The 13144-nt window shown below is 42.8% G+C and overlaps 1 protein-coding gene across 1 annotated transcript; it reads left to right on the top strand.

Annotated features, from left to right (window-relative positions):
* Window positions 1-326: 326 nt before the first annotated feature.
* Window positions 327-11513, top strand: LOC139756966 (uncharacterized). Its single transcript, XM_071676909.1, has 8 exons — window positions 327-484; window positions 2588-2779; window positions 4454-6082; window positions 6427-6542; window positions 6951-7082; window positions 9503-9697; window positions 10158-10274; window positions 10466-11513. Exons 1-8 carry the CDS (start codon window positions 361-363, stop codon window positions 10718-10720), a joined length of 2760 nt encoding a protein of 919 aa, XP_071533010.1. The 5' UTR covers window positions 327-360; the 3' UTR covers window positions 10721-11513.
* Window positions 11514-13144: the final 1631 nt, after the last annotated feature.

Here is a 13144-nt window from a genome sequence, read left to right as displayed (position 1 = left end):
CTATTATCTTTACTATTATCCTTATCATTATCATCATCATCATTAGCATAACTATGATTATTACCATACCATTATTATTGATATCATCATCATTACCTGCATGTTTCAGCGCCAAACGACTGTAATTAAAAACTATTTATCATTATATTAAAACTATTTATATTATTTATGGTCGTATATCTGTGTTCAGCTGCTTATATTGCACTGTCGTATGTATGTTTCATGTCTGAATTTCACATCATCATTATTGTTCGTGTGTGTATACTGATTTCAAAATGGATCTGTGCTTTGGTAATGAACGCTTCACTTTTTCCCCAGTAAGTGAGGGAGTCCACAGGTGAAGGCTCGTGTGACAACCATATGGGCGTCTTGCTCAGAGAGATGGGGACCTGGAGCTGGGTGAGGGAGACGGTGTTTCCTATAGCCATCCTTCAGTTTCTAGTGGCAACAAGTGTACTATTTGGGGTCCCTGTCAAGGTTCAAGGTAAGTAACTTGTTCTAAGACTTTTCCTTCGCAAGCATTTCAAGAGTTCTCTGTCAAACTTGGGAATCTTGTCCACAAGCTCCTCCTTCTCCTCCTCCTCCTCCTCCTCTTTCTCCTCCTCCTCCTCCTCTCCTCCTCCTCCTCCTCCTCCTCCTCCTCACCCTCCTCCCCCAGAATTACCAGGTTCCTCCCTCAGGTTCCACAGTAAATAACCCCTTCTGGGGTTCATCCTTCGTCAGGATTCTTGGGATCCTCTGTCGAGGCTTGCCATATCTATTTCACTTCGTAAAAACTTCACCTCCGTCAGCAGGACTGAGATTACGAGTCAGAACTTGAGAGTCACTACTCCTCCGATAGAGTCTCCTCCGTCAGCAGTGCTTTGATATCCCTCGTCAAGGTGCTGGGCAGTTACCTTGCCACCAGATGAAGTATATAAAGAGCCACTGCCCTTCCTAGTAACAGTTAACATCTAATCCCAGTTTAAGTGCTTTCTCATCAAAATAGACTCTCTCTTTTCTCCTCACTACAGGGAAAATGAATCATGATATTTCATTATGCTCAGTGCTCGAAATCGGGTTCACTTCTCATCCATAATTGGTCCTGAGTATGACTGGGTTCGTTGGATCAGTTCAACGTCGATACAGTGTGTTAATGTTGATTCTCTAGGGTACATCATCATATCCGAGGCGAAGGGACGAAACTTACGGTAACTGTGGTAACATTAACGTAACATTTATATCTCTTGATCCTCTTTAATCAGACCAGGTGCCTCTGAGTTCCTAGAAGTACTTCTTTGATTTGCACAACCTATCCATCTAAAAGAACCCGCCATTCACATTCACACAAGAGCTGGCCTGTGTTTTGTAACGGTACCTCGAGATCTGTTCCAGTAGTGACACCCTGAGAACGAGATGTCATTGAAAAAAGCCCATGTCAGGCTAAGGCCTGGTGAAGGTTAACACACACACACACACACACACACACACACACACAAAGCCCATAGCGTTCGTAGATGACTTCGTCGTTCCCCAGGGCACCGCTAGGGTAAACCCTGCAACCTATTTCATGTTTGAGAAGGATGTAAATCGTCTTATTTTACTCTCTCTCTCTCTCTCTCTCTCTCTCTCTCTCTCTCTCTCTCTCTCTCTCTCTCTCTCTCTCTCTCTCTCTCTCTCTCTCTCTCTCTCTCTCTCTCTCTCTCTCTCTCTCTCTCTCTCTCTCTCTCTCTCTCTCTCTCTCTCTCTCTCTCTCTCTCTCTCTCTCCCCCACCTTGCTCCTCTCACCTCATCCTACTTTCACAGGCTCAACCATGGAAGGTGATGATGGCTTTGCCAGGTACTCTGAAAGGTGTTCATATATAAACATGTCATTCGTCGAAGCTAGTGATCAGCTTAGCAAGAGACATTTTTGTACCTCAGCCCATCTGTGTTGACGTTGTGTTGAAGGGTACAGACATATCTATTTTAGATACATTGGGTTCTACGTCATCTCCCACACATATAACGCTACGAAGCTGTCGCTCATGTCATGGAGTTTTTTCACACGAGAGAGCCAGGAGGTCATTCAATATTAAATGTTACATGTACAGTGAACGTTTGTATGTATTACACGACGGGAAAAAATAGGTCTCAAATAAGCCCTTATGGGAGCAATTACACACTTAACTTTTTTCCTTGATTTGACCTATTTTTTTGGGGGTGTATGGGATGGGAGGGTCGAACGAGGGGTCCGGAGTAGCACACACACACACACACACACACACACACACACACACACAGGATAAGGGTAATACTCCAGCCATGGCCATTTCGTATAAAAGGAATATGGAGTATTGTAAATCGACCAGACTCTTAGAAATAGAATGGTAATAGGAAGAGGGAATGAGGAAGAAGGAAGAGAATGTCACAGCTCCGGGCGGAGGAGGAGGAGGTGTCGTAACGGCAAAGTCTCGTGTGGTTAGTCGCCACACACAATCTATGGGAAACAAAAGCTAGACGCGTGCCATAGGTCCGAGCTTTGGTGTGCAGGACCCATGCAGCTCTCTCTCTCTCTCTCTCTCCCTCTCTCCCACCGTGCTCCTCTCACCTCATCCTACTCTCACAGGCTCAACCATGGAAGGTGTTGTCCTACAGAGCGACGGGGTACCCACCAGGTCTACGTACATACTGTTCAAGCAGACGCTGCCAGATCTGGACGCCTTCACCCTCTGCTTCCGGATGTCCTTCGCCCAGTTCCGTCAACACAACCCTTTCTTTTCCTACGCTGTGGATGATAACCCCAACGAGCTGTATGTAGGTAGGTGCTCAGCTGTGCTTAGGGTGCAGAAAAAGGGTGGTGTGTGTGTGTGTGTGTGTGTGTGTGTGTGTGTGTGTGTGTGTGTGTGTGTGTGTGTGCGTGTGTGTGTGTGTCTGTGTGTGTGGTAAACAAAAGGGGACGCTTCCTTTTAAACGATGATTTACGATTTAATTTTTCCATTCGACTCATATCCGTTTCATTTCAACAGGCCAGAATAACGTCCGTCCAGATCAGTTAGCCATATTGAGACAGTTGGCCTCATTCACCACTCAGCTGGCTGGCTACGGTAATGTGAGGGATTACATGAACAATTTGAACTTGTAGTTCTAACAAGTGTCTACCCCTGTACTCGGAGGCTTTAGAAACCTCTGTGAGACATTGAAATGTTCGTGTCTGATACTGGACTAATTAATCTAGGTTAGCATTAATGTTGTGTTGTCTTAGTTACCTGGTCTGTCAATACAAACTCGAACGTGTGCGTGACACATATAGATTAGTCTTGAATACTCTCCAGAAAAACAATGATGTATGAACCAAAACTAAACAGAAGAACTTGTCAATCAGTCTTCAAGGAAAGTGGTCCCAGTACTCAATTACTCTTTAAGTTGATTAATTCCAGTCCTCAATTATTTTTCAAGGGGTTAAACCCCATTAAAGATAATTGCAGCTTCATTTAAAACATCTCATTCCCATTTTCTTTAAACGAACATTTCGTGTACTTTACCAAACACTCAGAGTATAATCGTAGTAAATAAGAACTCAGCAATTAATGGAGATAGTTCATAATATTTCTGCCATCCCTGTAGTTAAGCAACGACCAATTCAAACAAGTTGTTACGTTGAGTGGAGACGCGATCGGGTGTTGCAATACGCACATGTTAACGAAGAAGTGGGTATCATGCACACATAACCCTGGTTATGAGGCTGCTCTTGCCCGCTAGACTCAAGGGTACCCAAACAACCATATCAACTCCCTAACTAAAGGACCAGGGAAAACTCGTTGTCGGCAAAATAAGAGGTTGTGAAGCAAGACTCTAATGGGTCTCGTTTATTCTGGACTTTCAAAACTTGTTGCTACTAAGCGTTATTATTGTTGGCTACTTTGTCGTAAAGAATGTTGATTACACATGAATACGTCAATTACGAATGACATAGATGATATAAGTTATACCATATATCTTACATGTGAATATTGACTATCTATAAAGAATGAGAAGCCGTAACTCTTTATGTTAAAGACTCAACGATAAAGGATTTGATCTGATCATTGGTTAAAATCGAAGAATATAAACAATCGAATTAGAATTATGATAACGTAAACGTGAACAAGAAGAATTAGATGCGAAGGAAAAAAAAAAGCTGTGGATTGAAAAAACACAAGAGTAACTGCATTGTGTTTAAGTTACACTTGAGCTACGCCTCCACAACAGATGGCTCAGCCTTTTACTCGGCCACTTCTGACCAGAACTGCGAAGTGAAAAAGAGCTGGTGTTTGTGGTAAAGAACAATTTCTATTTCTATTTCCGTAGTCATGTAAGGAGATGAGGAGGACATCAAACGAGTGGTCCAGTTTGGTATATCTTGATTCTTCAACATTATTTGGGAAATGTGTCGATGGTAATGCTATTAAATTCCATGAGTAACATGTAGAAACAGTTTTGTACACCGTTACAGGCTTCAACTACGAACTCCAACATCTTGAGGTCAGTTGCTGCGATCGTCAGGTAGCACTGACCAGCAGCCTCAGCTTACCAGACCTGCAGATATGGCACTCAGCCTGTGTGTCGCTGAGACTCTACACTGGCGAGTGGTCGATCATGTGGGACGACCACGTAGATAATGGCACCATCGATGGACTATATACCACGGTTCGCGGCGACGGCCAGCTCGTCATTGGCCAGAAGCAAAGCACTATGGGAGGAGGCTTCAACTTAGCCTCGAGTCTTCGAGGGTCTCTGGTGGACATGAGACTCTACGACTCAGAGATTTCTCTAAACGACATGAGAGATCTTATAAATTGCCAGGACACTGATTATCTTGGAGACCCCCGCGTAGATTTCAGGAACATCACGGACAATTTCATCTTCAGTGACACTCAAGCTGACATTGTAGAAGCTAAGGATATCTGCTTGTTTTCAAAGCCATACCATCTCATATTCCCCGAGGCTATCACTTTCGGGGAGGCAGAACGCTTATGCCTTGTTTCAGGTGGCAATCTTCCAGAGCCTCAGAACGAAAAGGAGAATCTGGAATTACTTGAGCAAATGATTCCATACTCTCAAAAATGTGCGGAAGACTATTCCATGGGCGCTCTGTGGATGGGCGTTCGTAGTAGCTCCTGGGAGGATGCGTGGATGAGTACACAACAGGAAACATCTTTGTCTTACCTGAATTTCATGGATCCGACGGTTCCTCCGTCTCAGATGTGTGCATCCATCATCATCAGTGGAGAGGAGAAAGACCTCGGAAAATGGCAACGTACAGAATGTAATGACTTTCGGTGTATGGCTTGCAACTACTCCCATGACAGCAGGGTTGTTTGGCGACTGACGGGACTCTGTGAAGCAGCTCCATTCGACAGGAATTACGTGATTCTTGAAGAGAATTTGTCAATTGTCTTAAGAGGTTTGTTATCCTCAGAGATCAGACTGTTTATGGAAGACATCGATGAGACACATAGGTATGGCTACTGGAGGCTCAAAAGTCACACTGAAGAGAGTGCTGGGATCAAACTTTACCGTACATCGCCACAACATTTTCCCTTTGGTGTGAATGAGTGGCAAACGGAAAACCACATGTGTGGGAAGACGAAGATAAAACTCATGTTAACCAAATGCGCTGAAAACGAGATGACGTGCCGGGACTCTTCCTGCTTATTCAACAAGCGCTACCGATGTGACATGGAGGTCGACTGTCCAGACGGTTCAGACGAAGAGGACTGCAACAGAATAAAAATTCCGGAGAGTTACAAGCCTGAGATATCCCCGCCGAGGAAAGATATCTCTAACCCTCGCATTGTGTTCTTCAACATCGACCTCCTCTCTATCAAGAAGTTTGACATCACCAACTTCATCTTTACGAGTGAGGTCATAGTCCACTTCGTCTGGCAAGACCCACGTCTGACGTTTTTGAATCTTCAGAGCAGCAGATGGAAGAATAAGATCAGCACCAAGATCTGGGAACCTTCGGTGGAGTACCTGGGCAGCGACGAGACCTCTTGCGACGTCAAGGAGCGGAGGAGATCACTCTTCGCTGAGCTCGAAGACAGTTCCTACACCGAAGACAAGCAGGAGGTGTTACAAGGTCAGTCTCCGATAGGTCTAAGGTTCCAAAAAAAAAAATTTAATTCAATACTGAGAACTGATAGTTAAGAAAATTCTCTCTCTCTCTCTCTCTCTCTCTCTCTCTCTCTCTCTCTCTCTCTCTCTCTCTCTCTCTCTCTCTCTCTCTCTCTCTCTCTCTCTCTCTCTCTCTCTCTCTCTCTCTCTCTCTCTCTCTCTCTCTCTCTCTCTCTACAGAACTCCTCCTACCAGAGAACAACTGCGTCATTAATAACAGAAAGAAAACGAATAATGAGCGCTTATCACAAGAGATAGTATCAATATCGTATCATGTGATTATTGATTTCTGATCATCCTCTACCCCAGACACGTACTACAGAGGCGACTCCAACAATGTATCTCTCATACAACAGCTGACGATCGAGACGGGTTGTCAGTTTGAGCTGTACGCCTTCCCCTTCGACGTCCAGGAGTGCAACCTGGTGAGTATGTGGTCATGGGGTCATGAATGTACCTATAGGTGGATTGTTGTCTGGAGCAGATGAGACAAAGAATTTCTTTTGTTTCTTGAAAATATCTATCATTTAGATGATTCTCGCGGTACTTTAGATATATAATGAATTATTTCTAATGAAATAGGTTAATGTACGACTTATGCACACATGAACACATACATATAACCTCTACAACGACTGTCAAGATCCCCTCCTTGGCCCAAGTGCTGCCTTTAATTTCTCCCTCACATAAAAGTGGTAGCTAGCATTCGCATTACAAACTCATTCAGTCTTACACGTTGTACTAGACGCTACGTATATCACTACTATAGCTAGTCTTAACTCTAGATTCTCTTGCGGTGAGCGCTACATGCTCTACATTTATCCCTACTGCAGACCATCGCTCTTCACGACATCCCAGAAAATGTGGTAATGCTAGAAGTCATAGAACCAGGCGTCACATTTCTTGGTGAGCGATACATGCTACAGTATTACCTAGACAATGAAGAAATCTTCGTCCACTCTCAGGTAGGTAGAGAGGTTGGCCAGTGAGACTCAGGAATGTTGGGGAAACGAGTGTGTTCTGAGATGGAGGTTAGTATGTAAGGGAGCTAGTTTCACACTGTGATTAGTATGGGTTCTCAGAAAGCGGGTAGATGAGGGGTGCTTGGAGTGGAAGTCAATATATAAGGGAACTGAATTCATTTCAAATGTGATGATTAAGGGCCTAGATTTACCATGGAGCTAATGGGAAAAGACACTTAGAAGACATTCAGTTGACATTTACACACAGTGTTCCCAGTAAGTATTCACACTAGGCGGTGTGCCAGACGCACTCACACTAAAATGTACTTCAGATCTTCACACTAGTTCCCGTTGTACACATACAGGATGCGTTTTCGCCGTCCTTGAAGAATGAGGTGGGTACCAAAATGTGTGAGAAATGTCAGTTCTACGATGATAATCATAAGTAGGAAGAGAAGAGCCCGAATGAATGAGGTAAAGTGCACGAAGAGAAGACATGAGTTTAAATTAATGAGTCGATCGGTTCCGTATAACAAGTCGTTCATAAAAGAGTGTGATAAGTTGAATAGAAAAGATACGGGTCAACTCATGCAAGAGGAATTGTTTTGGCAGTGAGAACACACTGGTAATTCACCAAGACATTTTGGAACGAGATAAACACGTGAAATTAATCCCGTCCGCGTAAAGTTGAGTGACGTCCCAGACAAGAACAGTAGGATAGCTAGGAATATTAGAGAGTAAGGCGGGAGAAGGATCTAAATGATGGAAAAGTATTGTAAGGCAATCCACAAACACAAACTTGTCAGTATCGACATAAGACAAACAGATGCCAGACATCGACGATTATGGGTGTAGAAGAGAGAATCATTAGTAAATACAGGAAATAGTAAGGACGATAGACTAAGTTATCAATGGTATGGGAGGGGATAGAGGATAGTCATAGTGGATGTCAGAAGTGGACATAAACAAGAGATCCAGAAAAAAGAGATAATAGAGAGAAAGAAAGATATTAGAGGCGGGATAACTTGAGACTAGACCTGGCTGGATGTGTAGCATTTCAGTGGGAGAGAGGTTGCATTATGCTGCTCATAATGGCCAGCATAACTGAGTAGTCAGCGTACCAAGTGACCACGCATATTGTACAAGGTTCGAATCCTTGCTGTTGGAGGGTATTATTTACCTTACTGAGCCAAGTGGATATTGTGGTTGCCTTAGAAAAAAAGAAAAATGTGTGGAAGGCGAGAACATTATCTCGGAAAGCAAAAATGGGTATGTTTGAAGGAATAGTGGTTCCAACGATGTGATATGGTTGCGAGGCATGGGCTATGGATAGGGTTGTGCGGAGGAGAGTGGATGTGTTCGAAATGAGATGTTTGAGGACAATATGTGGTGTGAGGTGGTTTGATCGAGTAAGTAATGAAAGGGTAAGAGAGACGTGTGGAAATAAAAAGAGTGTAGTTGAGAGAGCAGAAGAGGGTGTTTTGAAACGGTTTGGTCACATGGAGAGAATGAGCGCGGAAAGTTTGACAAAGAGGATATATTTGTCAGAGGTGGAGGGAACGAGGAGAAGTGGGAGACCAAATTGGAGGTGGAAGGATGGAGTGAAAAAGATTTTGAGTGATCGGGGCCTGAACATGCAGGAGGGTGAAAGGCGTGCAAGGAATAGAGTGAATTGGAACGATGTGTTATACCAGGGTCGACGTGCTGTCAATGGATTGAACCAGGGCATGTAAAGCGTCTGTGGGGTAAACCATGGAAAGTTTTGTGGGGCCTGGATGTGGAAAGGGAGCTGGTTTCAGTGCATTATACATGACAGCTAGAGACTGAGTGTGAACGAATGTGGTCTTTGTTTCTTTTGCTAGCGCTACCTCGCGTGCATGCAGGGGGAGGGGGTTGTCATTTCATTTGTGAGTGTGTGTATATATATATATATATATATATATATATATATATATATATATATATATATATATATATATGTGTGTGTGTGTGTGTGTGTGTGTGTGTGTGTGTGTGTGTATGTGTGTGTGTGTGTGTGATCGCATATTCTTTTCAATGTTAACTTTAGATTCTGACTCACTTTGAAAGACTGCAGAAAACATTTCGTCGTATGTTTGAACTGAGAGTTGACTGTTTCTAGTTACGCATCGTCTTCGGTGTGCCAGGCAGGTCCATCCATGTTCATGGTCTTTAACCCACTCGAAGCGGCTTTGTCTCCACCTCTCGTCTTCACTGAAGTTTTCGTCCTGAAACCATATGTCTCTTATCATCTCCTGCTTCTCCCCTGACTAGCACAGGTCATAACCATCAGCAGCGTTTGACCTTTATTACGTCTCTCTCTCTTAAAAAAAAAAAAAAGACATACGGCTTTCGTGGCTATACAGAGGTGACCCTTTCAGTGACCACCTCCCTCGCCTCCACAGAACGAGTACAGCGCCGTGACCCTGCGCCTGACCTTCTCTAACCTCTCGATGTACTTCATATCCTCCACATACGTACCCACCTTCCTCCTGCTGGTCATCGGGTACCTCACCTTCTACTTCCCCATTGACGACTTCAGCGACAGGATCATGGTGTCCCTGACAGCGCTCTTGGTGGAAGCAGCCTTCTTCACACAGGTGGGGAAAAAACAAATATAAATATATATATATATATATATATATATATATATATATATATATATATATATATATATATATATATATATATATATATATATATATATATATATATATATATATATATATATATATATATCTATAAATCTATGTGAGCGGCGGTATAGTTGTTAGTGTGTAGTACCATTTGTTTATGCCACTGTTTTGTGTTTCCGATATAAACACCAGTTTAGATAGATTGCCATTCTAATCAAGGAATTAACTGCTGGTGTATTCTGTTATTCAGACATAAAACTGTCGCCCACATAAACTGCCGATCAGAAAAAGTCACCCAAACTCTGTGGCACTTACATGCTTCATTTATCTACTCGTATGATTACACCTCTGTTGTAAACAGCCTCATTTAAACTGTCGTTTCGAGGGACTAAGTTTCCTTCCCCTCTTGTTTCCGCGACCCCAGACGAGCCAGTCTATCCCGCAGACGGCCTACCTCAAGCTGGTGGACATCTGGTTCGTCTTCTGCATCGTCTCCCTTTTTGTCATTATGCTTTGTCTCGTCACCATCAATACCCTGGAGGTTAGTGAGAGAGAGAGAGAGAGAGAGAGAGAGAGAGAGAGAGAGAGAGAGAGAGAGAGAGAGAGAGAGAGAGAGAGAGAGAGAGAGAGAGAGAATTGAGAAAAATCGAATGCGAAGGAAATAATGCTTAACACAGGAGGAGAGAAAGACAGAGGACATTTGACCTGACACCAGTTTTCATCTCCTTCTAGGAGAATGCCCAACCATCGGTACCTGAGGAACGAGAGGATACAGCCTTCTACATGAACTTCAAATTCCAGGTGTCCCCGGCCATCGCTCCAACGTCCCTATCTGAATCCCAATCCTCTGGCGAAGGTTCCTCCGCCAAGTGTTGCCGACGCAGCTGCTCTGCCAAGCTCAACGTGGCCTGCCAAGTGGTCATCCCAATCCTCCTGAGTGTATTCCTCATCGTCTACTTCGTCACAGCCTTAGACCTCATTCCATAGTTCGCTGATGACTCCTTCAGGCTGGTCCCCTCCAGTTCTCATCCCACAGTTTGGCCTCTTCAGACAGGTCCCTTCCAGTTCTTTCCCCCCATAGTCTGTCTTCTCCAAGCTGGCCTTCTCTGAGTTCTCTCCTCATAGTTTGTCTTCTCCAAGATGGTCCCCTCCAGTTCTCATCCAATAGTTTGGCCTCTTCAGACAGGTCCCTTCCAGTTCTTTCCCCCCATAGTCTGTCTTCTCCAAGAGGGCCTTCTCTAAGTTCTCACCTCATAGTTTGTCTTCTCCAAGCTGGTCCTCCCCTTAGTTTATCTTCTCCAGGCTGGTTACGATGACTTACGATGACTTACTGAAACTATGCTACAAAATCCATAGTGTCAGTGAACTGGAAGTCATCTGTGTTCGCATGACTTTGATCCTAGAAGAGTACAGTCATTGTTTACTTCAACCAACAGTTCTTATGTTATAAGGATGTTCTTCATTTCTCCCTTCCTTCCCCCAATATAGGTAATTAAGGACAAGTTTCCACTGAAATGAAATTTGATTTGATAATGATGTTAATCATATTAGTATATTGGGTATACTTACCTTTGTAAAATAATACTTAGTTTCATAAATGATAGTTTTTCTTAATCATTCTGTTACGATAACCCTAACCATTAGATTCTAATTACATTATGATGATAATAAATATTTTCTAAGAAATGAACCATTGATGTATCAGTGTCTTCTCTTCATACAATGTACCGCATGTTATGCAGGAGACATGACGAGATCTATTTGTGTGAGTATATATATTTCAAATATATTAGAGATAGATTTTCAACGTCTATGATTGGCTGCCATCTGTTCCCTCTCATTGACCACCTAAAGTATATCAAAACTCAAGTAAGAAATTATTGTCGACAGTTGTGTTTGTGAAGTAAACAACTGCTGAGTTCCTTTAATCTTTTACTCATTGCATTTCAACGTATACATATATATATATATACATACACAGAACTTTCCATGGTTTACCCCAGACGCTTCACATGCCCTGGTTCAATCCAATGACGGCACGTCGACCCCGGTATACCACATCGTTCCAATTCACTCTATTCCTTGCACGCCTTTCACCCTCCTGCATGTTCAGGCCCCGATCGCTCAAAATCTTTTCACTCCATCTTTCCACCTCCAATTTGGTCTCCCACTTCTCATTCCCATCACCTCTGACAAATATATCCTCTTTGTCAATCTTTCCTCGCTCATTCTCTCCGTGAGACCAAACCATTTCAATACACCCTCTTCTGCTCTCTCAACCACACTCTTTTTATTGCCATACATCTCTCTTACCCTTTCATTGCTTACTCGATCAAACCACCTCACACCACATATTGTCTTCAAACATCTCATTTCCAGCACATCCACCCTCCCTTGCACAACTCTATCAATAGCACACGCCTCGCAACCATATAACATTGTTGGAACCACTATTCCTTCAAACATACCCATTTTTGCTTTCCGAGATAATGTCTCGCCTTCCACACGTTTTTCAACGCTCCCAGAACTTTCGCCCCCTCCCCCACCCTGTGACTCACTTCCGCTTCCAGAGTTCCATCTGCTGCTAAATATCTAAAACACATCCAATTTGGCCTCCCGCTTCTCCTTCTTTCCTCTACCCCTAACATATCTATCCTCTTTGTCAATCTTTCCCCACTCATTCTCTCCATGTGTCGAAACCATTTCAACAGCCCCTCTTCTTCTCTCTTAACAACACTCTTTTTATTTCCACACATCTCTCTTACCCTTTCATTACTTACTTGATCAAACCACCTCACGCCACATATTGTCCTCAAACATTTCATCTCTAACACATCCACCCTCCTCTGTACCTCGCAACCACACAATATCGTCATGACCAAGAATTTTCTAAAGGTTAAAGGGTACCTTTCTATGATATACGGAAGACCTAAGAAAGACAACGTTGAAGTGATTCTTGTATGTACGTGTTACGAGTTTACCTGTAAGTATAGATTTCCAGAATATCTTCCATAAGATTCTCACATTTTTGAAACTAATTTCCTAACTGATGACCAGTTTATGCAATTTACCGTTTCCATTTTGCGCTCACTCACATGCAATCCGTTTTCTTTCATGCACTCCAAATGATATACGATTAGTTTTTCCTTTAGTTACTCTTAAACCTTTAAAGTTTTCTCTATTTTTCCGGGCGTTAATGTTTTCTTAAAGAATTTTGATGATAAACTTAAATCTAAATATCTTAGCTATATCACAACATTCTGTATAGTATAAAAGGAGAATAAGTGTCTGCGTTCATAGAATATCCATGAATGAACAAGCTGGCACTTAAGATACTCTTTTGTGAATAATATAAATGGTAGTAGAAGTAGTAACAGTATTAGTACTAGTAGTAGTAGCTGTAGTAATGAT

This window comes from Panulirus ornatus, chromosome 24 (assembly GCF_036320965.1).
Source record: "Panulirus ornatus isolate Po-2019 chromosome 24, ASM3632096v1, whole genome shotgun sequence".
NCBI lineage: Eukaryota > Metazoa > Arthropoda > Malacostraca > Decapoda > Palinuridae > Panulirus > Panulirus ornatus.
Note: the sequence above shows the minus strand (reverse complement) of the source record. Positions and strands in the feature narration are given on the sequence as shown.